This window comes from Eleginops maclovinus, chromosome 10, assembly GCF_036324505.1.
Source record: "Eleginops maclovinus isolate JMC-PN-2008 ecotype Puerto Natales chromosome 10, JC_Emac_rtc_rv5, whole genome shotgun sequence".
Taxonomy (NCBI): domain Eukaryota; kingdom Metazoa; phylum Chordata; class Actinopteri; order Perciformes; family Eleginopidae; genus Eleginops; species Eleginops maclovinus.
The window spans coordinates 1,695,790-1,722,692 of NC_086358.1; the positions used below are offsets into that span (position 1 = coordinate 1,695,790).

The window sequence follows — 26,903 nt, forward strand, 5'->3', positions numbered from 1 at the left end:
TTAAAGTTCACGTCTTCTCGACATAAATGTGAGTTCAGAGACCCTGAAAGTCTCAGGAACAAAGACCCCTCTCTTTTTGTCCTGGTCCAAACCATCTAAACCAATAAGCTCTCAGGGGGGCGTGGCCAGCAGCAGCTCATTAGCATTTAAAGCTACAGACACACAAACAGGGCTGAAACAGAGGGGTTTATGGGATGCTGCAATGACCTGTTTGGTTTTTCAGCCAATCAGAGACAGGCTCTGTGTATATCTGAGAACTGGAATATATTGTTGGGACCTTTTCAAATCTTTACCACACGTTTTCCCTATCTTTCTTTTGTAATTTATGGTGAAAACACTTCATTTACACCTAATTTAACTTTACTGTTTTAGTTAAAAAAGGCAAAATATTAGATTTGTTTTGCCTTTGGTTAAGATGAGAGGAACACGTGTCAAAGTGAGGTCAGGATTATGTTTGTAAGCATTTCAAAAACGTATAAAGCAGAACTTAATGACACCAGACGCTTTCAACTTCAAGAAAACACACATAACTCAATGAAATGAGTGATTCAGTTTTTCTTCCACAGAGCTCCATCCATGATATTTTTGTGGCACTAAATTAGAATAAGCTGTTTTACCGGCATACAAAAAAAGGATCACAACACCATCAGTGTGCGGCTATTAGATCTCCATCTTTACACACAGCGCTGCACCCTGAGGCGGTGTGCTAACAGGGGGGGGGGGGGGGGGGTCCCGTTTACTGAGATAAACAAGCAGCAGTAAGACCCTCACTCACTGCTTATTTACACTACTTCCCCCCTGTCTGCCACTGACTGTGTGTGTGTGTGTGTGTGTGTGTGTGTGTAGGTGGTTGCCTTTCCCACGGCCTCCAACTAGCATCACCCCTGCTCGGAGGAACACACACACACACACACACACACACACACACACACACACACACACACACACACACACACACACACACACACACACACACACACACACACACACACACACACACACACACACACACACACACACACACACACTTCTTGTTTTGTAGAAACCGTGCAGGGCTTCACTATCACACAAAAGGCTGCAGGTTTTATTTCATAATTATGCTAAAGACAGTGGATTATAAGCTGATAACTCGGGCTGTTGGGGTCACACACCCATACTCTGCCTTTGTATTTCAATAATAATTATATTTACACTTAGGTACTAAATGGTCCTGGCTTTTCTCTATCTGAGTCTTTTTCATTATTTCTTAAGCTAAATTTAGTAGCTACACTTCAAACTGTAAATGAGTTAAATAAGTACATAGCATCTCATGTTCATCTGTTATAAGGAGTACGATGGTCTGTTCTAGTGTAACAGTATGTTCTATAGATACTGTACAGATATGTTTCTACTGCTGATGTGTAAATATCAAGGGATTTAAATGTTAACTTTTTAACTCATAGCGACTTCAGGAAACAAACAGGTTGAGAAATCCGGTAAAAATGTTTAATTTAATGAAAGTTTAGAAAGGATGAACAGCAAAATTGTACTAATAATCGAAGCAAATGTAAAGTTTTGCAAGTCAACAAAAAGTACACTCTCTTACACACACACACACACACACACACACACACACCCGGGTGACTCAAACACAGACCCATTGCGATCACACCATCATACTGTATATTATAATACAAACCATTACCAGTACGAAACATCTTTCAGTTTCATGGCTTCTTCACTGAGAGAAATCCTCATTTTTGGATCAAAGTACATTTAATGTAAGATATCAATAATGTTTAACTGGCAAAAAGTTCCTGTACTCCTGAGATTCGGAAAAACAGCCTGAAACTAAATCTCCTGTAGTGTTTCCATCGGTGTGTAGCGCTATCTGAATGGGATCTGGAGCCGATGACGTGGACGCAGGACTCCTAAGATTGATCGTGTTTTACTCTGCCCATGCTGAGCTGATGTAAGTCAATTAAAAAGCTCCAGACAGCGATGTATTGTCCCCAGGCTCATTAAGGCATTACAAATCATAATAGGTGGTATAATCATGCTAAATCATTTCCACTGGAACACAGTATCCAGGCTACCTCAGAAACAAAACAGAAAGTGTGTGACACAACCTCCAGGACAAAACACCAATTATTCAGCCTGCACTTAAAGTTGTGCCTCTATTTCTAATATCTGTTTGTGTCCGGCACTATGAAGTAAAGCAGGTACTTGGACTGATGCATTTTACATACTGCAGCCAAAACAGAATCAGTGAGTGGAAACGGGCTTCCTTTTAGCAAAACGACCCACACAGAAAAACAAATCATGCTAATGTTGGGCTATAAAGGAACTACAGCACGGTCACATGACTTCACGTCTCCACCGCTAAGCTAAAGGAGGCTAATGTTGGGCTATAAAGGAACTACAGCACGGTCACATGACTTCACGTCTCCACCGCTAAGCTAAAGGCGGCTAATGTTGGGCTATAAAGGAACTACAGCACGGTCACATGACTTCACATCACCACCGCTAAGCTAAAGTAGGCTAACGTTGGGCTATAAAGGAACTACAGCACGGTCACATGACTTCACGTCACCACCGCTAAGCTAAAGGCGGCTAATGCTGGGCTATAAAGGAACTACAGCACGGTCACATGACTTCACGTCTCCACCGCTAAGCTAAAGGCGGCTAATGTTGGGCTATAAAGGAACTACAGCACGGTCACATGACTTCACCTCACCACCGCTAAGCTAAAGGAGGCTAATGTTGGGCTATAGACAAGACGACAGGAAATGGTAAAAATCTGAGTCATAGGAGCCATTCCTGCTCCACTCCACTGTATTTAAATATTTGTGTGTGTGCAGAAATGAAATAATCCCATTTGTAAATCTAAATGTGTGTGTGTGTGTGTGTGTGTGTGTGTGTGTGTGTGTGTGTGTGTGTGTGTGTGTGTGTGTGTGTGTGTGTGTGTGTGTGTGTGTGTGTGTGATCTCTGTGCCCTGATTAGAGCGTGCAGCCAGTTGGGTCGGCCTCCATTTGTTAAACATCTTCTTTCCTGGACATTAGCCACGTACCCCCAGCCCACAGATAATCGAATCAATTACAGCGACTCCGTCTCCTCTGTCGCAAAACAAGCAGAACGGAGCGTTCCAGCGAGACCAAGCGGCAATTAGACCCGAACAAGGAACACCTCGCTCCATGAGAGAAAAAGAATCAAACAGTGATAATTATTATGTTTATGCAGGAGGACACAGAGCTGGGGTGTGTGTGTGTGTGTGTGTTTGTGTGTGTGTGTGTGTGTGTGTGTGTGTGTGTGTGTGTGTGTGTGTGTGTGTGTGTGTGTGTGTGTGTGTGTGTGTTGCAGTCTGTATTTGAAGAGATGGTGCATTGGCTCAGGAGGTGATGGTGCATTGGCTCAGGAGGTGATGGTGCAGTATGTCCCGCCCCTTAGCCTATCACGTTTTATAGACTCTCCGTTGACCGAACATATGTAGATTATATTGAAACATTGAGATCTAGTTTACTCCTAAAGATGTTTGACACTCACCACCGTGGAGATGTACGGCCTCTCCATAGCGATGGTGATGCAGTTGAGGAAGATGATGAGCAACACGATGTGGTCGAACATCTTGTGGGTGATGATCCGACTGCACGCGATCCGAAACCTGGGAACAAACACAGAAACACACACATTTAAAGACTTCAGCGATACCACACATTTCATTTACATGTGGATATGCAGCACATATACATCTGTTAAAAACTGAGGGGAGGAAGGAGTGAGATGGATTTCTTGTTAGCTACCTCTATCATCATTTAATAAATTAGTTTTCTGTGTTGGTGTAATACTCGTTGTGGCCACAAGAGGCATGAGCACGCTGGGAACAATCAATCAGAATCAGAAACCCATATTTATTCTGGGGGAAATTCAGTTTCGTGACAGTTTTCCGTTTTATAATTAATAAAATATAAAAATAATAATGACATTAAGTTAAAGTAAGAATGTGCAATACAAATAAAGAAATACAATCAAATTAAAATACAAATATTGACATTAAATAGGATTTGAATAAAGAATCGGCAATAAAAAAATATATAGAGATTAAAAAATCGTGCAATGAAATTTAAAAAGACGTAAATTCAAATATTTAAACAAACAATAAAAAAACACAAGAGAAATAAAGTTAAAAGACACTTGATTAATGTAAATCCTACGTTTTATAATACAGTATAATACTTGTGTATGAGTGAAATGTGCATCATAGCCTAACTTGTTTTCAAATACGCAGTAGCATAAAAAGAACATTATTTAAGAGACTAAGTTTAAGTTAATGGAAACACCAAAGCCTCCCCCAGTCCAGATATGATGTAATATGACATTCTGAGTCTCACATACAGCTCCTCTGTAATGCACCGCTGCAGAATTAGCAGTCATTAATTACGTCTGACTTTCATTACCCGACAGCAGACAGAAAGAAAGAGGCGACGCTTGTTATACACGGCGGGGATTAAACGCTGCATTAAAATCCGCTTTCATGTACAGCCGGGGACGGTATTGTGAGGCTCGGGATGTTTTGGCTTTATTTGGAAATGCAGACTCCATCTGACTGTGGGGATCATCGTGCATACAGTGTGCAGACTGCATGAGCTAATGCCTCTTTAATAACTGCAAGTCAGAGCGCTGATGCTGAAGAATTCACGTCTTATCCTCCAGCAGAAGGGAGGAAACACACACCAGTCCCTCCTTTAATGTGCAGTTCAAAAGGCCCCTAGAACTGTCCGACCCGGGAGCGTTTGGATTGAACCACGCCCGCTTCAGCATGAAAAAGCATGAAAGCAGCATCACCCGGAAAAAATATGCATGTGGCAGCTGCAGTCGCTTCATAGAGCATCTTGTTTTAGGTCGATTAATGAAGATAGTGCCTTTTAAATATGACTGACAGTCCCAGTTACACAGAGCTGAGGTAATGTCATTATTACGTAATGTTAAATCACTATGAACTACAAGCTTTAGCCGATTATTTACGAGTCTTTAAGGCTATTTTGAGCAAATGACAGTTTATTTTATCCCCTTGAATATTGATTTCAGTTAGATTTACTCTTTTTAAATGTCAAAAAGTGTGTCTCAAGTTCACATCCACCTCAATGAAATTCAACTGGGTTTTTTTCGGTGGTCTTTAACTTTTTTTCCGAAGCTGTTTATGTCAAATGTTAGTGTTTTCTTGTGCTTTAATCTGTCCCAGTTCCTCCTCCTACTTTAAGACCTTTAATGTCGAGTTCAGATGGCCCGAAAACATACAAAAAAACACACAGACAAAAACTGCCATGACATGCTGAAGGAAGGAGCAAATGACAGAGTGTGTCAGTGAAAGAACAGCTTGATGCATTTAATGTATATTAAAATATGACACGGCTTGGTTGAATACTCAATTCTGACAAACCAGAGGTAGTTATTGTTGGCTAACAGACCGTTGCTAAGGAGAACAGACCGTTGCTAAGGAGAACAGACCGTTGCTAAGGAGAACAGACCTTTGCTAAGGAGAACAGACCGTTGCTAACACAGAAAAAGGTGCGGTCAAACATTGATTTTTCCCGAAGCTGTTTTTTGTGTCGTCCTCGTTGTTAAATCTGTAGTTCAGTATACGTTTAAGGAAACATACATATGGATGCATTCCCTAAATCTTCCCTCTGTCTCCTCATCAGGACATCAGGACATTTTGACATGTTTTCCTGGATATATATCCTGCTTTTATCACGGGTAACTAACTCACTGATGCGTCTTCCTTCCTTTAAATGTCCTCCCAGTCCTGTTACATCTCCGGTGTTTCTGCACGGCTCCTTCTCCAAATCATCGTCACTTCAGCGGCGTGGGCGGTGGTGTGACATGCTGCTGCTGCTGCGTGGATCTGAAGAAGTTTCTCTTTGTGGAGAACAGATGAGAGGCGCTCGTGCTAATCACCCACTTCTTCTTCTTCTTCTGTGCATCTCCAAACAAACCCGAGACATAAAGCCGCATCACTTCCTGTGTGCTGGATGATTGCTTTCCAGGAACGGGCTGACAGATGGCGAGGGCATTTAATGTGTCCTGCAGCTATAGGCGCTCTCACTTTGGTGGTACAGCGCTGGAAACAAAATAAAGTTTCTACATAAAAACCACAGGGATCGTTGCGCTCACTGTTTACTGTAACTGTAAAACCCTGCTGTCTTTGGATCTATTCTGATCTGCATCTTATCTGCAGCCTCCTGTAGCACCAAGTCTCTAACGTCCCTCAACAACAGGCTTTTTATACACTTCAAAAGTCCCCAGAAATAAAATCAGGGAAGTTCATTTTATCCATCGAGCTTACAAACCTCCCAAAACACCAAGACATACAAGAATAGCACTGACATTTCTGGAGTCATATTTATCATGCACACCTTCTATCATACAATTATATTGAATAATTTTAACCTCTGACCTGCATTAAGTTGATTTTTATTCATATTATTATTATTTCAATTGTTTTGGATTTTATTATTTTAATATCGTTTTTATTTTATCGTGTTATTATGAATAATTATTATATTTTATTTAACATTAGTTTTTCATCCTATTTGTATTATTATTTTTAACCTTTAATTATTATTATTATTATTATTATTATTATTATTATTATTATTATTATTATTATTATTATTATATTTATTATTATATTTATTATTATATTATTATTATTATATTTATTATTATTATTATTATTATTATTATTATTATTATATTTATTATTATTATTATTATATTTATTATTATTATTATATTTATTATTATTATTATAATAATAAATAATATAATAATAATAATAAATATAAATATAATAATAATAATAATAATAATAATAATAATAAATATAATAATAATAATAATAATAAATAATATAATAATAATAATAAATATAATAATAATAATAATAATAATAATAATTATTATTATTATTATTATTATTATATTTATTATTATTATTATTATATTTATTATTATTATTATTATTATATTTATTATTATTATTATTATTATTATTATATTTATATTTTGCATTTATTCATCTTTTTTAATTCTACATTTTTTATTTATTATTTTTATCATTTAATCATTATCATCATCATCATCATCATCATGCTGTGCTGCTCAGATGAGTGCAGTGAAGACCCCTGTTCTTACACACCTAATCTGCTTCACAGTACCCCCCCCCTGCAGTTATTCTCAGCCCCAACACACAGAGTTGGAAGCCAGGTTAAGGTGAACCCGGTCCATGTGAAAGCTGCTGGACTCCGCCCCCCCTCCACACTGCTGTCTCTTGATGTGATTGTGAGCACAGTGGGGGGTCCTCGGGGGTTCGAGGCCAGAAAAGGACTTCATGCAGAGTCCGTGTCCTCGGCGTCAGTCTCCGTGACAGCCAGAACCCGGCAGCCCGCTGCGATGGAAAGCCCGCTAAAGCCCTGAGCCTTCACTCCTCCTCCTCCTCCTCCTCCTCCTCCTCCTCCTCCTCCTCCTCCTCCTCCGACAAGAGCAGACTGCAGGGAGACTTTCCAGTTAACCTTTTCAGATCAGGGACAACGGCCCGCAGAGAGGAAGGAACCATAACAGTACTGTAGTTCTCCGGCACAGATGTGGACTCCAGGTATCGTGACTTGGACTTGAACAGACTGTCTTCATGACTTTGACAAAACTCTACCATCAGGCGAAACTTGCTGCAGCTTCAGAAACGATTCACATATAGAAACACAAATCAAAACACATGCAGAAACATCTGCAGCAGCTCTTCAACACATACAGAAACATCTGCAGCAGCTCTTCAACACATACAGAAACATCTGCAGCAGCTCTTCAACACATACAGAAACATCTGCAGCAGCTCTTCAACACCTGCAGGAACATCTGCAGCAGCTCTTCAACACATACAGAAACATCTGCAGCAGCTCTTCAACACATACAGAAACATCTGCAGCAGCTCTTCAACACATACAGAAACATCTGCAGCAGCTCTTCAACACATGCAGGAACATCTGCAGCAGCTCTTCAACACCTGCAGGAACATCTGCAGCAGCTCTTCAACACATACAGAAACATCTGCAGCAGCTCTTCAACACATGCAGAAACATCTGCAGCAGCTCTTCAACACATGCAGGAACATCTGCAGCAGCTCTTCAACACATGCAGAAACATCTGCAGCAGCTCTTCAACACATGCAGGAACATCTGCAGCAGCTCTTCAACACATACAGGAACATCTGCAGCAGCTCTTCAACACATACAGGAACATCTGCAGCAGCTCTTCAACACATGCAGGAACATCTGCAGCAGCTCTTCAACACATACAGGAACATCTGCAGCAGCTCTTCAACACCTGCAGGAACATCTGCAGCAGCTCTTCAACACATAAAGAAACATCTGCAGCAGCTCTTCAACACATGCAGAAACATCTGCAGCAGCTCTTCAACTCATGCAGAAACATCTGCAGCAGCTCTTCAACACATACAGAAACATCTGCAGCAGCTCTTCAACACATGCAGAAACATCTGCAGCAGCTCTTCAACACATACAGAAACATCTGCAGCAGCTCTTCAACACATGCAGAAACATCTGCAGCAGCTCTTCAACACATAAAGAAACATCTGCAGCAGCTCTTCAACACATAAAGAAACATCTGCAGCAGCTCTTCAACACATGCAGGAACATCTGCAGCATCTAGAGAACATTCAGCAGAGGAAACATGAGCAGCGTTTACTAAAAGCTGCAGAAACCAAACGCTGCAAGAAGCTCCAACACAACGGAGACCAGGGGACACTAAAGAGAGACGCACACAGCTGGAGACCAGGGGACACTAAAGAGAGACGCACACAGCTGGAGACCAGGGGACACTAAAGAGAGACGCACACAGCTGGAGACCAAGGGACACTAAAGAGAGACGCACACAGCTGGAGACCAGGGGACACTAAAGAGAGACGCACACAGCAGGAGACCAGGGGACACTAAAGAGAGACGCACACAGCTGGAAACCAGGGGAGACCCAGCAGAGCGCTGGGTGCCGTTCAGGATCATAAAGCTGGACGAAATAGTGAAAATGAATCCTCAGCACTTCTACGATGATAGCTTTTTGTTATCAGTGTAGAGGAAAGACAGAGCCATCTTCTTGTCAAGACGAGGTTTCCTCACATTGCTTTGGACATCCCATAATGCTGACTGTAATAGCAGAGTGTGTTTTTTTATTTGCCGCATTGTGAGCGCAGCAGTTTCTGTCCTCCCCTTCCTTTTATCGGATTCGATTCCCTCCCACAATCTCTCTTTTGAAGTCTCTTTTATCTGCACTTTTCTGCCATGTCAGGGGTGAGTGAGGAGTGGGGGGGGAGGGAGGGAGTGTCTCCGGCGTTATCTCAGACTTGTGCACAATCCTTCGCCTCCCCTTCCTCGCTCTCATCCTCCTCTGGGGCTTTGATCCACGTCTGTAAGGAGGATGTGGCTGGGAAGGCAACACGGTGCTAACGGAGAACCGCAACCTGCTGATTAAACATCAACAACAGGCCGAACCCCCCCAATACTTATCCAATGCAGAAAAGTCTAAATTATTTTTCAGTAAATGTTCATGGATGCCAACGTAAAATGTATGGTAAACAATGATCTCTAATTGGGTATTTGACTAAAAAGGTGTTCTTGTACAAAATGTTGGCTGATTTCATTTATAATAATATACCATGCATGTAAAGTAACCAAATAAAAGCAGTGTAATTAAGAGAAGTAAGAAAACAATCTGCAAAATGTAGTTTAAATAATCTACGTTAAAAAAAACAGGGAAAAATCTGACATAAATATCAAAAACTCCCCCAATTTTAAGAAAAACAAGTTGAATACGTGCTAAATAATAATCCTTTAATTGGATATTTGACTAATTCAACGATTCTACAAACTGCTCATTTAATTTGAAATAATATACCATATTTTATTTTGATATTTAGAAGTAACTCTGGTACACTAAGCAACTAAAGCTGTAACAAAAACTTTGAATGGCAATGAAAAGGAAGTACTTCAGTAAAGTGAAGGACAAGTACTTCAAGTAGGTGTGAGTAAATGTACTTTGTGTTACCCATAGACTGTATGAAGGTGTTACCTGGACTCTGGACGGAACAGGTACAGGGACCAGGTGTCTCTCTGTCTGCACCACTCCGGCTGCTTCTTCTCCAGCCAGCGGAACAGTCTGGAAACTCGACTCTGCAGGGAGCAGGAAGAACACATTCATTATTCATATCTGCACAATTACATGTTGCATATATTGTGAGCTGCAGTATTCTCCAGGGTTAACTGTTAGCTTCACATCGTTAGCTCAAATGCTAACGTGCGAACAGGCTCACACACTGACCAGGTTGGCCTCCTCCTCGGCGTTCTCGTCCTCAGTGTTGTCCTCCAGAGAGACGTGAGTGGGACCCAGCGCCGCCGGGGAGCCCTTCCCGTTGCAGTCGCTGTGCTCCGGGGTCCGTGAGTGACCCAGCGAGGGGGGTCTGGAGCTGTGCATGCTGGCCGAGCGGTGCAGGTTCGGCACCTAGACAAGAGGATGGCTTGATTACTTTCTGTTACTTTGGGATAAGCGTGATACCAAATGTGCAAGAAAAAACTAGAATAGCAGGTGCACCTGGCTTTAAGCAGGAATAGGAGTTGACACTGGTTGGTTTAAGTCATGTTCGGTCCATAACACACCTAGGATTAATTAAGAGACGGAATGCAACCCCTCTGCCCCGTTCTCCTGTCTTGGGACGTGCATTTTAGGATGTTTAACTTGAAGTTATGGAATAGGAAATGCCCTAAATGCACATGATTAACTACAGACCATGGGGCTTTAGATTATTTAACAAGAGCCCTTTAAGTTGGTTATCCTCCTCAGTGTGTTCCTGTCTTCTCTTGGGCTTTTTGGTTTCCGTTAGCCGGTATTAGCTGGACATTGACTGGAATAATCTGATCAAGTAAGACAGATCTCTTTGGTCTTATTGTCCAGCTTCTCTATCAATTTTTTCTTAAGCTTATTCAACGTTTCATGGACAAATTGAGCTGCAACACAACACGGAAATGCTGGTTTGGAGTCCTGTGTTGAGATTTAAACGTTTCCTCAATTTAATTATAAAAGAAAGCCGTAAAAAGGGGCAATATGTTCCTGACAGATGTGCACTAGAACTACAGTTTGTTGGTATCAATATAGTTTGAACTGTCATTGAGCTCCGGATCTACCTGCAGCAGAACATCAGGAGGCAGATCCATGGAGCTCCGGGTCTCCACCGACTCCATTCTCCGGTGTCGGGGCCCCTTCTGAGACATGGAGTCGGTCCTGACCAGAGAGGTGTTATCTTCCTCCATCAGCCCACCTCCACCTCCTCCATCCCCTACAGCTTCCCCGTCTTCAGAGCTGGACCCTCCCTCCCCGGACAGGAGGGACCGTCGCTCCCCCGACTGTTGCTTCTGCCTCTTGAGAGACGGGGCTCGACCCAGGCTGTTCCAGCTGGAGCGGCGGCTGGTCCACCCGCTGCCTGAGCTCCAGGGGGCCTGAGAGGAGGAGCTGTGTGCACTGGTCTGCAGCAGGAAGGGGACCAGGAGAGGGACAGAGTGATGAAACAGATAAACAACTGAATGTACTCATGTACTTTGCTTAGCATTGCCAGCTTGATTAACCTTTGTGTGCAGAAGAAACTGTCTTCTCAGCGCTGAAACCTTTTCAGGCAAGATTTGAACAATTTCGACTGCAAACATGTCACTAGTTTATCCCAAAAAACGCCTACTTTTAATTAAGACCGATGTTCCAAACTGTGAGGAGCTAATGGATGTATGAGAGCGGCCACTGAGTGTTCAAAAAGCACAAGTTGACAATGTTCTGACAATTACTTTCATTGCCATAAGGGTAGCAACAGGCCCGCAAGTTTAACCACGCAGTATTAAATAACAATACAAATTAAAACAGCTAGCTAGTTCGATAGATAGCTAATGTTCACTTGCTAGCTAGTTTAGCTGCTAATTAAAATAATGTAAAGTTAGAGAACCCCTAAGTTGAGGGATAGGCAGCTAGTTCTCTAATAACGCTAACGTTTCCTTCCTAGTTTTAGGAATCAGAGCTAATGCTCACTTGCTTCCCAGTGAGATAATTATAGTATGTTTGCTAGCTGTAACTGGTTCGATAGCTTGTTAGCATTACTTTCTCTTTACCATTGGTCTCTGGTTATTATCTCTTAACTATTTTAATTCTATGTTTAGACATTTTTGGGACAATTTTGTTGTGATGGTTAGCTTAGTTTTAGGGTATTTGGCCAGTGACTGTTTTTAGGAGGAAATCTACATTAACTGGTAATGCATATTTTAAACACTTTCTGTTTAGATCGCTTGTGTGTCCATTTCTCAAACCCCAATTCCATCTCATGATTGTACTACATAAGGTCAGCATGTGTGAATGTTGATCTTGTATCTAAGCCGTGTTCTTCTCTCAAAGCGGGCTGACTGGTTCTGACTGGGCCTGATGGGATCTGGACTGACTGCAGATTTGTGCTGACAGGCGGACAGCGGCAGATGTAGAGATCTGGGCTTATTCCTCCAGCTCTTTTTCCACATCATCAGTCCGTCAGATGAGGAGTGGCGGTGGCAGCGGTGAGTAGAGTGTCGGACCCGCACGCCACATTACTCTCCATCAATCATTACGACCTCCATCAGCGGGAACTCACTCTGAGAGACGACGGAGGAACGCTGGGTGTTGGGGGGGGAGTAATGCCTGACACTTATCTCCTTATGTGATCTAATGTTGGCTTTGTGACGTCCTGGTGCAGTTAGTGCACTTATTCACTTTTTCTACTCTACTCCTGGACATGTCTGCAAAATGCTTTTCATTTAGTGTTAGCTCTTCTATTTTATTCAGTCTTAGTCTACCATATTCTTTCTCCCATACATGGGTACTCATTTTGGCTTTGTGACTTCCTGACTCAAAACTTCTACACTTATAAACCGCAAATTGCTTTTGGGGTAGTATTCATTTTTTGCTATTTCATTAGTCTATGTTTTACTGAAAATAAAGAGACGTTTTTGGGCATGTCACATAATCAACAGTGGCTCAGTCAGTAGGGGCCTGGACTGGGAATCGTAGGGTCGCCAGTTCAAGTCCCCAAACAGACTTGAAATATGGAAAGTGGACTGCTACTTGGAGAGGTCCCAGTTCACCTCCTGGGCCCTGCTGTGGTGCCCTTGAGCAAGGGCACTGGACACCTCCAATCCCCCCTCCCCATTGCTCCCCGGGCGCTGCACAATAGCTGCTCACTGCTCCTAGTACTAGGATGGGTTAAATGCAGAGGACCAATGTCACTGTGTGTGCTCTGCTGTGTGCATGTATGTGACAGTAAAGAGGGTTCCATCCTCCCATTCTATCTATCTCTTGGTCATTTGGATAGTGTATGTTGTAACTGTATTATATGTTGATCTATAGACGGGAAAGCTCTTTGTGATAAATGTAACATCATGCTAGATAAATAAAATGTGATTTAATAACATTGGTGCATCTCGTCATCGTCTCGTTGGAAGTCATTTAACCCGTGTTCATGGTTTTGTTTGACATTTCTTTGACGTGTGAGTAAAATAATGAATCTACAAACCGGTGACTTGTCATAGCACGCCGGCTCCATGGAGACGTTGCTCCCTCGCCGGGACTCGAAGCCCAGGATGGGGTCTCCTCCGACGGGTAACTTTAGCACCGCCATGGGGGTTGCAGCCGTGTGGGTGATCACAGGAGGAGTCAGGCTCGTCTTCAGGTCCACATGACCATTTACAGGCACTACTAGGAGAGGAAAGACAGGTGAAGAGAGTCAGATTTAGTGGTAAAAAGCTAAATGGATGAGCGTTAAAGAGGGACGTGAAGGTAGAAGGAAAAAGGACTGCATTAACGAAGGACCAGAATAAAAAAGAACTCGATAATAAAGCTGCATTCTAGTGAACCAAAGTGCAGAAAGAAAGGAGGTAATAACGCTCTATAGAAGTGCCAACATGAGTGAAGAGAGGAAGAAGGAAGAGTGCCACAGGGGTAAACCCTCGCAGCATACTTAAAAATGGATGCCTCTTTCTGTTATTGAACACCATGAATATTTCAGCAGCACATTCATCTTATGGGATGCGTGGGAGAGGATATTGTGTTTGGCAGCAACACAAACACATGGCATGGAGGAGAGCAATGCAACTTTAATATAACGCTAATTCCTCCGTCTTCCAGTCTTTATTCAAAGTATATTCACACAGCAATGTAAGCAGCAGGGGGGAGGGGGGTGATACTGTACATCAGGGAGACGTTCTGCATACAGGAGTGTTTGCATCAGGGTTCTTTAGTCTGTGAGAATGGTAATTAGAGGGTATGGGAACTGGTGTGTGAGGAATTATAGATGAGGCTGCTGTACTGTTTGCAGTGGGTTTACTTTGCTGTATCACATACTTTAACATGCATTATGAAAGAGAAACACAGCCTGATCTGCAGGGATCAGACGGAGGTTAGGAAAGGAGTCAGAGGAAGGCTTCACCCACAAAATGATCAGCAGTGTATCTATGAATCACCCCCGTGTCACCATGAATTCTCACAGGAAAGGTTGGTTTTAAAACAGAGGAATGTCTTGATAAATGGAAGTTAATCGGGGACACGTGAAGACACAGCAAGACTATGAGTTTAGAAACTGCATCACAAACTTTGACGCTCATTATGTAAGATCTACCAAGGATTAGGGAATGACAATGCCAGAAGTCACCCCCAAAATGATCATTAATAGACCTGCCAACCACCGCTGCGTTGATAGATCCACTGAGCTGTCTTCATAAATGGAAGTTAATTGAGGCCACATAAAAAAAGCAGCAACACGAAATCAGAATATCAATTTACAAACTCTCAGAGGATGTGATGCATACTTAAACATGTTTATATTTCACCAATGATCCATACCTGTTCACATTTCCTTCATAGAACTTGTAACTGTTTGTTCATTTATTTATACTGATGCTTTTATTTTGAAAAGCATGCTTTTATTTTGAAAAGCACGCTTTATTTGAAAAGCATGCTTTTGTTTGAGTCCTGACAGGTCAATTCCTGTGTATTTGTGCTACTTTCTTCAGGCCCCGTTGAGAAGAGAGATATGCATGTGGAAATCCTTGCATCCTCGGTTACAAACACATACATTTGTCCTCAAACCTTAACATTTAAAACACTTCTGAAGAGCGGCGCACTTTTGCAAGCTCCAGACGAGGTTAAGATTGAGGTGAAATCGCTCGTCGTTGGGATTTAATTAAATGCAACAGGAGGAATGGCAATTGGATTAAACTGCAGGAGTTGTGAGAGTTTGTAAACTGATGATCGATTCTCCGTATTTCCTTCAATCCATCAAGAACTTTCTCAGTTTTTCCGACATCCGAGAAACTCAAAGATGTCTGCAGGAACTCGAGGAACCACGGGCTGAATAATTGATATACGGTACAAGCAGAGTGTTGTGTTCAGTGCTTTGCGTCATCGTGTCATATCACCTGCAGACGCTGATAAATCCTTCTTGCTGCCGTTGACGTCCTCCATACTTCGTGCACAGGAACCAATCTCTGAACCCGGTTTCGAATCGTCGCCCTTCACACACAAAGACACACACCAGAGTTAGAGGAAGGCACCGGAGGAAATGTCCGTTTCTGAGAGACTAACCACAGATCCCTAAGCTGCATCTCATCAGACCTGACCTTGGATCAGAAACTACAACCTCCCTCTTTAACTACCTGATCCCACAAGTCAAAAGTCAAGGGATGGTGAAAAGAGATTGAATATGTAAAGTGTTTTCATGCAAGGACAGTGACATAATTCACAGGTGAACCACACTGAAGCCCAATCCAGCAGATAAAATGCTCCTCAGGCTGAATCTTTACATTATATTGGCTGCGTTTCAATTCCTTTTCACTTGCCTTGGGTTGTAAACATCAACAATAGAGCCTCAGTGTGGTTTCTACGGACGATTTTCACACAAACACAAACCAAGAGTACTTCACTGTTGTGCAAGGCAAACATTAAACAGCAACCCAGAACTAGAACATCTTGTTCTGCCATCTTTCACAGACTTTTCTAGACCTCTTAATAATAGAGTGGTGCAGGAATGAGTCCTAAAACCAGGAAAAGACGTATCATTGACCACACTGGTTTCCTCATCTCGATGTTAATGGTTTTTTGAAAGTGTTCGAAGCCTCTAAAGTGTCTAAATGAGACGACTAAACACCAGCACGCCCAGCATTAGCCTCCTTTAGCTTAGCGGTGGTGAGGTGAAGTCATGTGACCGTGCTGTAGTTCCTCTATAGCCCAACATTAGCCTCCTTTAGCTTAGCGGTGGTGACGTGTAGTCATGTGACCGTGCTGTAGTTCCTTTATAGCCCAACATTAGCCACCTTTAGCTTAGCGGTGGTGACGTGAAGTCATGTGACCGTGCTGTAGTTCCTTTATAGCCCAACATTAGCCACCTTTAGCTTAGCGGTGGAGACGTGAAGTCATGTGACCGTGCTGTAGTTCCTTTATAGCCCAACATTAGCCTCCTTTAGCTTAGCGGTGGTGACGTGAAGTCATGTGACCGTGCTGTAGTTCCTTTATAGCCCAACATTAGCCTCCTTTAGCTTAGCGGTGGTGACGTGAAGTCATGTGACCGTGCTGTAGTTCCTTTATAGCCCAACATTAGCCTCCTTTAGCTTAGCGGTGGTGACGTGAAGTCATGTGACCGTGCTGTAGTTCCTTTATAGCCCAACATTAGCCTCCTTTAGCTTAGCGGTGGTGACGTGAAGTCATGTGACCGTGCTGTAGTTCCTTTATAGCCCAACATTAGCCTCCTTTAGCTTAGCGGTGGTGACGTGAAGTCATGTGACCGTGCTGTAGTTCCTTTATAGCCCAACATTAGCTTTTAACTTCAGAAATCATCAAGTGGTGTTAATATGTGGAGATTATCCTGCTGAACTAAACCTGTCAGTATCATAAACGTGTGTTTGCCACAAAGCTTATTCTCTACAATAATCCAAACTCCAATAGGGAAATCCCATTGTTTTTATGGAGGGAACTCTTGCAATGCTTGCTTCACTTACAAACCTACTGCTGAGCTCCTTTCTGTTTTTCAGCCTGCAGACTGCTTTAATATGAGCACCGGTGCCAGGTGAATTAAAGAAGATCCGGTGAGTAAGACCTCTGTGGTAGCAAAGTGAATAAACTGTGTGCCTCAGGACCTGATCACCATGCACCTCCTTTTAAACCATTTACTTTATTGATACTTCCCATGAGTGTGAGAGAGAGACACAGAGGGTGTGGCTATCTCTGAGGCACTAAAGCCCCAGAATGATTTCCCCCGACCCGGGAAGTGTTGGGAAAATGATGTTAAGGAAAGCAGATGCTAATAAACTAGCGGGCAAGTCGACTCGAGGGCTACTCGGTAGTTGCTGTGCTCATCACGTCCCTGCATTATCACAGTTTCTCCAATTAAAACATCTCGACTCACAGCAGGAAGCACCCGGGGAAGGCTGCTTTAAATAACAAGACATGGAAATTAATAGAGGTTCTGGGAATTTGTCACCCTTCGTTTTACACAGAGTATATTATGTTCGTGTTTAACTAAAGAACCATGATGTGTCCTGCATAGATTAGGGGCTGTGGTGCTCCATACTATATACATATTAAAAGGCCATGTCAAATAGAGTAAAGGGCTGTGTTCAGAGACAATGTGAGGACCACTTTAGAGGCCCGAACTGAGACGCACCAAGTGGAAAATGTGTGCGTATACTAGCTCATTAATCTAGCGCTTTTTCACATCATAGAAGAAAGGAAAAGGGAGTGAGATTGTGGGGGAAATAAAAGAAACAGCTGGAGTCAGAAAACAATTGACCATTTATACGGTCGGTGCAGATGGGGAAATAAAGAAAGACTATCCAAAGGCTGAATTTGCACAACTAAAACAAGGTGACTCGACCCTGGTGGCTTTTTTACGGGACTGGACTGGTCCTTAAGTATAATTTCATATATATACTTCAACACGCCGTTAATATAAGCTTAACGAAAGCGACAGAAGTGACGTAGGTTATACTTCTATTTAAGTAACGTGCGGAAGTTAGGTTGGTTCCTTACGTGACCCAGTAGAACAACATAGACTCTGATTAACAGCCGTCTTTTTGGTTCAAGTCTCTCCTCTATCCACCCCAAACCCCCCCTATGGACTTCCATTCTTCTTCATAACACCTCCCCTGGCTTCCTCCTTTACTCCTCTTAGCATTGCTATGTCCAGAACTGAAGCTATACGGAAACGTTATGCGTCATAGTTTGAGTTTGGAGTCAAATATATAGACCAGCATTAGTGGAATCATGCTAATTTCTGGTCCTTTTTCACACATTTAAAACCATATCTCACCTTCTTTTTGAAGCCCCTTTTCTTCTCTGCAGCTTCAATGTGATTTACTTTTCATGTTTGGGTAAAATAATCACAGCTTAGCTTTTCCAATGCATGCAGAAGTTTCCTCTATACCTGCAGGACCGACATGAGAAGATGAATTGAGGCGATTACTTCTCTTGGCTCGGCATCTCCGCTACTCTAATGAGTCCTTTAAGGAAAGTGTGTTCATGCTGCATAATAAAAACAAAGCTTTATTATCTATGAGTCTTTGTGCAGCAGTAGTATAAACCTTTGATATATCCACAGATTACAATGTACATAGCTGAGTGATCTGAGATCTGTTCAGCTTTAATCCTCTGATTTCAATTAAGAAACCCAAAGTAAGTAAGAGGCTGTAAGAGGGACAGTAATCCAGCTCTGTTGCAGCCACATGTCCTTTAGTTTCCTCTGTTTGTTGTTCCTTCTTACTTTCCTCATCCTCTTCTCTTTATCTATCTTCTGTCTCTTATTTACTCCCTCCCTCTCCGGTACATCTCGTACTACTCTTTCTCAGATGGACATAATCCCGATCTCAGCTGTCAGAAAACAAAAGCTCCAGAAGATCCAGCCAGAAGCAATCACACACACATAAAAGACGTTACCTTTTCTTCTATTTCTGATGAAGGCATATCAGGTGAAGTGGGAATTATAGGAGAGGTAATACTTATCTATGGAAGGGAAACGGAAGCCTTCACACGGTCAAATATAGACCTTTCGTTTGGCAGAAACTCATTTAGTACGTTTGTTACCGTCTTTATCTTGAGCAAAATGACTTCAAAAAGTTCTGTTACGTTTATTAACTTAACAATTTTTTAGACAGCTAAAGACATGCTCACTTAATTTGATGCCATTCTAAATGATTTCACTCAGATATTGGAACCCCTGGACCTCCATACCTAATAGTTGTGAATGTAATTACTGGGGTTATTTAGAGGTTTGCTAAAACAGTAATCAGATTCAACTCTGGGCCGCTGTACGATGCAGTTGTGGAGGACACCACACGCACACGCACACGCACACACACACACACACACACACACACACACACACACACACACACACACACACACAATTACCCCTCTTCCTCCTATCAGCATCCACCCGACAACATCCATTTACACCCTCCTTTAAGCGGTGTAATTGAGCTCCCCCCGGGGGCTGTTGGTGTATAATAGACCAGCTATCAGCAGCAGCCGGCCTGGTCCGTCTCCTGCTCCCGACACCCAGAGAGCAGACAAGCTATCCAAACAACGCAGCTATTTCAGGACCAGGGATATCCCTCGAGTCCAGGTCAAATCAAAACACCCCCACCCCCACCACCCTGGTCACAAAGCTATAATCTCTACCTTTCATTTCCCCAGTGACATCTTTGGACTTTCAGTCAGCGATATTTGTAGAATTATCCCTAAAGCAAAAGTATTCCTAACACCCAGATACCAAAAATGCATTTCAGTATTGCCTGTCTTTGCAAAAACCTTTAGAGGCAACTGGTTTAAGAAAAAGGAAGAAGCATATTCCTATTGCTGTATCATCAACGTTTGTTCAGAGTCGGATGGAGAAATGTCTGAAACCCTTCATCACTGCACCACTCCATGCACAGAAACAGTTTACGGTTTATAGAAGGCAATGTGCGACAGGTTTAACCATTAGATTAGATCAGGCAGAAGACCCCCACTCAACCCAAACCCCCCCCCCGCAACATTGGAAACCAGTTGAATCACCTGGACCTCATTCAGCGGCGTGACACGGCGCGGACACGAGGACGAGACTTCTTACAACCATCTGCTGTTCAAAGGCCTCATTTCCCAGAATGCACTGTGGCCTGTGGTCCTGCAAACACAGTTGTCCCCCCCCCCCCATCCCTGTCTCCTTCACCTTATCTCCAAAATCCAGCCAGATAAAAGCGTTCTCACCACGAAGCTTGAAAACCCTCCCAAAAAAAAGAGATGGGGGGGAGGCGAGCATTCAACCTGAGGGCTTGAAAGAACAAGACACACACACACACACACACACACACACACACACACACACACACACACACACACACACACACACACACACACACACACACACACACACACACACACACACACACACACACACACACACACACACACACACACACACACACACACACACACACACAGTAAAGGGTGCCTCGTCGTCAGCCTCAGCAGCGAGGGCTTCATGCAGGAAGCTTCAGAGGTGAGGGGACGTTTACAGGAAGTGACACGTTCTCTGGCAGCCATGCTGGAGGTCCACAAAGCCAGGGGTTCAGAAGTGGCTGCATGTATGCGCTATTTGTCCGGGTGGTTCTCTTGACAGCAAGTTTAGTTAGCACATTTTGTAACAATACCCAACATGCGTTTCCATTTAACGCTCCTTGGGCTAGCTGGTTCGACAGGTATTGAGGGTTTAAAGGGGGCCCTTTAACGTTCATTGGTGTCTCTTCAGTGTTCAGAGAGTAGAACACAGTATGTGAGTTACCTTTCTTATATGTGTCACATGTTGCTTGATGTTTATATAAAGGCTCATTTTCTCTATGATCTGATTTGCTAGTTTTTTAAACTGTATTAGCTATTAGCATGATGTGCTATTAGCATGATGCAACCTGCACATGATTAGTGCACAGAACCAGATATTTAATTATAGATATATAGAGAGCTTATCATCTGCTGGAAAAAGCTTCATTACCAGCCATCTGATTATTTTATGTTTATTTAAGGGACTAAAAATAGCACATTGAATTGGATTCAGCGCATGAGCCTGCTCACTAAGTGGTCAGACCTTCAGTAATGATATCAAATCCTCTATGATTTCAATCTTTATGATGCATCATAACTAATGGCCAGTATGAAAATACAGATATATTTGGCATGCCTTCACAGCGTAAAATATACACCTTCTGTTGCCAGAAACCCCGTTTTGTAAGTTCTTGTTACAGTTCTGAAGTTAGGATAAGTTTCTTCACTTTTCTTAATTTTTGAGACGATTTCTTTAGACAGCTAATGAAATCGTAACTTGATTTGATGCCATTTTAATTTTTTACTCAAATATAAATATGAGTGGCTCTTTTTGAAGACGCTTACAGCAAGTGTTGGTTTGGAATGTAACATCTGCATTAGGGTGTTTATTAATTGATCTTGCCTTCTTAATTAGCCAAATAATTATGCACTTTTTTGGCACATAGGAAGATACCTCCAAGCTGCGGCTTACAGTAAGACCCGTCACATATCTGCAAAGCCTCAGTAGGTAAAGACGGGTGAGGAGAAGGGGTGAAGAGGGAGGTCAGAAGGGAGCAGGGGAGGATGCATGAGGGAGGGAAGGAAGGGGCTGCAGTGCTTTACATACCCCTGAGTCTACAGGCAGCTGAATAAGGCTCAGCACGGCATGCAAGTCCTCCCGCTTGGTCACTTCCTATAGTGGAAGTGATGGGTGCAGCCGGACAGGAGAGGGAGGCGCACACAGGAAGAGAGGAAGAGGAGACAGAGGAGGAACCACAGCGGTGAGGAGGAGGAGGAGGAGGAGGAGGAGGAGGAGGAGGAGGAGGAGGAGGAGGAGGAGGAGAGAGTTAGAGGAGAGTCAGTTTCTTCACCATGCAACAAGTCCAAGCAGACCGTCCTGCAACACGGTGGGCAGAAACCACACCAGTGTTTCTCATTGGTTGGAAGCATGGCGAGCAGTGGTGGGATGCAGTATTTGTTCCGCTGTGCAGTATTTACCTGTTTATCTGATTCCTTTATAAAAGTATATACACTGCAACATGTCTATAGTTTACTTCTCCTGCATTAAACTCTCTTTCTTCTAGGTTTTGTTTTATGTCTTATATATTTATCATGCATTGTTGGAAGACGCTTAAGATGTTCTGTAGCTTCTGTGTGTATGCCAATATACATATACTCAAGTACTGCACTGGTAGGTACTTATACCCCAATACTGTGCTTTTCACTGGCTTTATGTGCAAAGTTACGGTGGCCCACAGGAGCCAAATGCAACCCAAACCACTTCCATTAGGAGGCTGTTGTTGGAAACTAACCTAAAATGTAAGTTTTATTGGTTTATTTTAACAATGTAATATAAACATTGACTGCATTAGCAATCACAATTTAATCATTTAAGATTTATATGATTCTGAAATGGGATAGGATATGCCTATACTTATGTACCTTTACCTAAGCAGGATTATGAGTGCATGCATTTAATACGTTTAACATCACTTCACCATTACCTTGCACTATTTCTTTTAAAGCCATAGGTACATTGTGGGGAGAGCCTGGGACTTATCCTACGCTGAAGCTTGTGTGCATATGATAATAAACCCTTTGAGTTTTGAAGTACTTCTTCCACCACTGATGAAACGTGGAGACAGCAAAGAGGTAGACGAGCACAGCCATGTTTTACCCTTCGCTGGTCCACTGATGGATGAGGAGTCATTCAGTCAGAAAGCAGAGATGGAAATGATCTCGACACAAAAACGTTTAAGCAACCGTGCGGGACGTACTGTGCTCGGCGTGGAAGCATTCCTGCGCCGGCTCAGTGTGAGTCGTGCATGTAGTGTAAGAGGTGTGGTAAAAAGGAAAAAGGGTGTCCATAGGGAAACCAGATGGGTGTTGCACTCTCTGCAGCGGACAATAGATTCTGTTACAGAGACGAAGACATGGAGGATGGAGTTCAAGAAAATAGAAGCAGAACAAAGACTGACACAACACCGCCATGGCATGATTTCCCCTCTGCCTTTGTGTCAAAAGCAATATGGACATCAGACGGGAAACAATAGTGGCGCTGTGTGTGTGTGTGTGTGTGTGTGTGTGTGTGTGTTCCTATAAATCTCTCCTGACTAGCATCACCTCATTCAGGCGCCCGTTACCAAGCAACCCTGACGCAGGGAAAGTTTGGCCGCCTAAAAATAAACTTGGTGTTTGACGGGAAAAAAGGACGTTAGCTTGAAAACGGGAGAGGGAGAATCAAGCCGACAGCCCTGTGATGATACAGGAGAACAGAAGTTATCACCGGATAAAAGCTATAACTTCTTAGCGAAACCCAATTTTTGTCATTAAGACACCATAAATACATTAACTGCACTCTAGGCCTGCATGTGAAGCCTCCATTTAAATCAGCTTTGGCCATTGTCTCCCTCCTCCTATGTGAACTCAATAGGAGAAGAAGCCCATTCAAATTAATCCATATTTTATGAGGCTGTCAACCTCTCCTGGTCTATTCTCCCTCCTCTCGACAAGAGGGCCAAAGAGCGCCGGAGATCAAAGCGAAGGTGCTGTCACCCCTTAAAGGAAAAATGAGACAAGTAGACAGCTGGAGATTTACTCTCTCCATTTCTTCCCTTCTCAATATCCGTCTTAAATAAAGCCCTCTATTCTCCGAATGGGCTCAATAAGTTTCAACCTCTTTGCTTCCCCATAAAACGCTCAGGGACTCTGTTTCCCCAGCTGCTGTCTCTTAACAATATCAGTTTCCTGTCTTAGAGGAGAAGCACACACATAATGTGCTGGTGGAGGACACATCACTTTTGTTTTATGACATAAAAACTGTTGTATATAGGAGGGGACAGATCAGGGGGGCATTAAAGGAAGAGCAGGAGAATGATAAAACGGGATGTGGGAAAAAACTCAGCAAACTATGATTGTTTTGTGTGAAAAAGTGGGTTTTTAGAGATTCTTTTATTCAAAAAGGGTGGCTGCTGCTGCTGATATTAAGGCTATGAAATATATAGATGATTATAAAACATAAACAGAACATTTGCAGGCCAGAAATCCAAAAGAACGAGAAGAGAAATGCAAAAGAAGTCAAAAAGCTAACCTAGCCTCCGTTAGCCTTTTGATTCATTTTGTATAAGTCTTTTAAAACCTGCTGAGTCATGACCAGCTTTTTCTCAGACTATGTCTTTGAATAAGTGTTTCTTTCACTTAATCAACAGATCAACCGTCGGCCAATCCTGCAGACCGGATATCCAAAAGAACAAAAAGAAAGGTGTGGAGAAGCCGGCTAAGCTAGCAGGTTCACGTAGCAAGTTGACCTAGCTCCTCAGCATTAGCATTATTCGCCACCTGTTGTTTCGTTGTGTCTTTTGAATCCTGCTCATTCATTAGCAGCTTCTGCAAAGTGAGAAATGCCTTCACAAAAGGATTGCACAGCTCTTGCAACCTTTACTCCTGCACAAATAAGACATGAACAAAAAAAAGGACAAGAAGATGAAAGTCGAGCAGACATAGCTTCCTCATGATGTGACCTTCACTGGGAAAGAAGCAGATAAATAATCAGGATGACTGCTGAGATAGTGGGAACGAGTGGGAGGAGAGGAGGCTGACAGCGAGGTGAAGATGAAGAGTGGAAAAAAGTGAGTTCACATGTCCTCACATAACCCGCTGCAGAGAGTGCAAGGAGAGGTAAGCTACAGGTTAATGCACACACTGTGGACTTTGTTGAGTACGCATGGGCGAGGAAACACATCCATCAGTGTTACGTGAGCTTGCACAGAAATGATAACTTGTCTTTGTGTTTCAGTCTCTTTTTTAAACCAAAACTAGCAGCGCACAATACTACAACGCTAGATTGTATTAGACCCTCACCTTCTGCAGAAATGAGTAGTTTTAAGAAATAAAAGCAATTCCATGTCAAAAAGTTGATTTCCATTCCATTGCTCTGTATTGTTTCGTTGGTGTATGAGCAGCCACATTTTACCTCCGTCTGGAACCCCTCCACCAGGATGGCCACCAGCAGGTTGAAGAGGACGTAGTTTCCGAAGGTCATGAGCGCGATGAAGTAGAGCGCAGCTACAGGAGTGGTGGAGTGCATGCCGTTATACAGAACCTTGTTCCAGTCCTCCTGGGTGAGGATCTGAAAGAAAGGGAAGGAAATAGGATTGAAGCACAAGGTTTTTAAGCAAATGTTTGATAGTATTTGTTTGATAGTGGACTGTTCGCTAAGCCTTATGAATGCTTGCACATGTTGTGTTCTTGTTCCACTTTTTATTTTGCTAATGGTGGTAGTTTGACCCCTCCAGGAACTGGGTATGTTTTAAAACTGTTGCTCAATATTTTATTTTGATTTCCTTTTTCAAACTTCAGATTTCTTTTTTCCTAATTTTAACTTTTGGGATTTTTTGACTATTTCTTCAAAATGATCTCTTTTTTCCTAAAAGAAATTCACTTTTCAGATAAAATGTAAACGTCTTCTGATAATCCTGAGTGGATCAGATGTTACTCTGCTCTGTCAGCTGTTCTGCTCTGTAGGCTTTGAATCTATACGCCCGCTGCCTGAATCCGCTTTATGTGGCCCTAATCATCTTCCTTTCAGAATTCCTTCTTTTTGTCTCAGAATCCGGATTATTATTTTCTTAAAAATCTCACTTTTTTGCATTCCTAACTTTTTACAAATGTCAACCTTTTTCAAAAGTCTCACAAAATAAATTCAGACTTTTTATTTAAAAATGATCTGATCTGTTTTTACTTCAGTGAACCTATGTTCATAAAACAGTATTCGTGGGCTTGTTGCCTTTCCTCTGGCATCTCCTGGTGACCTATGCTCAAGAGGCATTAACACATTTTTTATGAGCCAAGCTAGAAGTTAGCATCGCTCTAATTTCCTCAACAAAAAAGGCAAGAGTGTGTGTGATAACAACCCGTGATATTTCAGAAAAACCACAGACTTCAAGAAGAGGGAACAGCACACATGCTATCTCATCTCAGTGTATTAGGACTCACTCCTGCAGCTCTCTACCCACTGCAGACTGGATCAGTGGAGCCACATGAAAGCCTCCATGTGTAACATCATGAGATCAGACATGTCAGTAAAATATTCGGCGCAGAGAGACATGCTGACACTTTACATCATCCCCGATCAGATGTTCCTCTGAATTATAAATGGGAGCTATATTAAGAGTGATAAATACTGTGCAGTACGATGGATGGATAATGGATGAACACACTAATCACTAATCTAATGTGACACAATGCAAGAGGCAGACCTACTTAACCTATGTGAGGGACTTGGAAATGGAAACTAGAGAGGAAGAAAATGAGGGCGGGGGAAGCGGAGTGAAAAGGAATATTTGATTTGATATGTTTTACTTATTCACGAGGAAATTGTCTTTTTTTCAGACTCTGAATGGGGACAATTTCAGGCAGCAGTAATGGAGCAGGGAGACGTTGAGATGTGGCTCATGGGCACTTCATAAGTAGGATGGAAGTTGGGAGTGTCTGGGGGAGCTTTAACCCTCCCTTGTACAGGTTAATATTGTTAATTCTCACCTGGAAGACGGTCACGATGGCCCAGAGCAGCGAGTCAAAGTTCTTCCTGTCGGGCACCGTGTCTTTATTTGCCAGGACCTCGGATCCAAACTTACACCCGAACAGATGCATCCCCAGGATACTGACGCAGGAGAGAACAAACAGGAAGCAGCGGGGTGAGTGTTTACTCCAGGCTAACCCATCAGATACAGCACAAATAACTGGAAATAAGAAA

General features: G+C 42.6%; 1 protein-coding gene across 1 annotated transcript in view; it reads right to left on the reverse strand.

The window, feature by feature from the left end:
- The window catches only part of cacna1g (calcium channel, voltage-dependent, T type, alpha 1G subunit), a 135,781-nt gene that overhangs the window by 51,109 nt on the left and 57,769 nt on the right, over positions 1-26,903 (reverse strand). Inside the window, 8 exon segments of the mRNA XM_063893793.1 lie at positions 3,524-3,641; positions 10,118-10,218; positions 10,367-10,546; positions 11,227-11,565; positions 13,620-13,801; positions 15,520-15,613; positions 25,122-25,277; positions 26,690-26,810. Coding sequence (XP_063749863.1) covers positions 3,524-3,641; positions 10,118-10,218; positions 10,367-10,546; positions 11,227-11,565; positions 13,620-13,801; positions 15,520-15,613; positions 25,122-25,277; positions 26,690-26,810 — 1,291 coding nt within the window.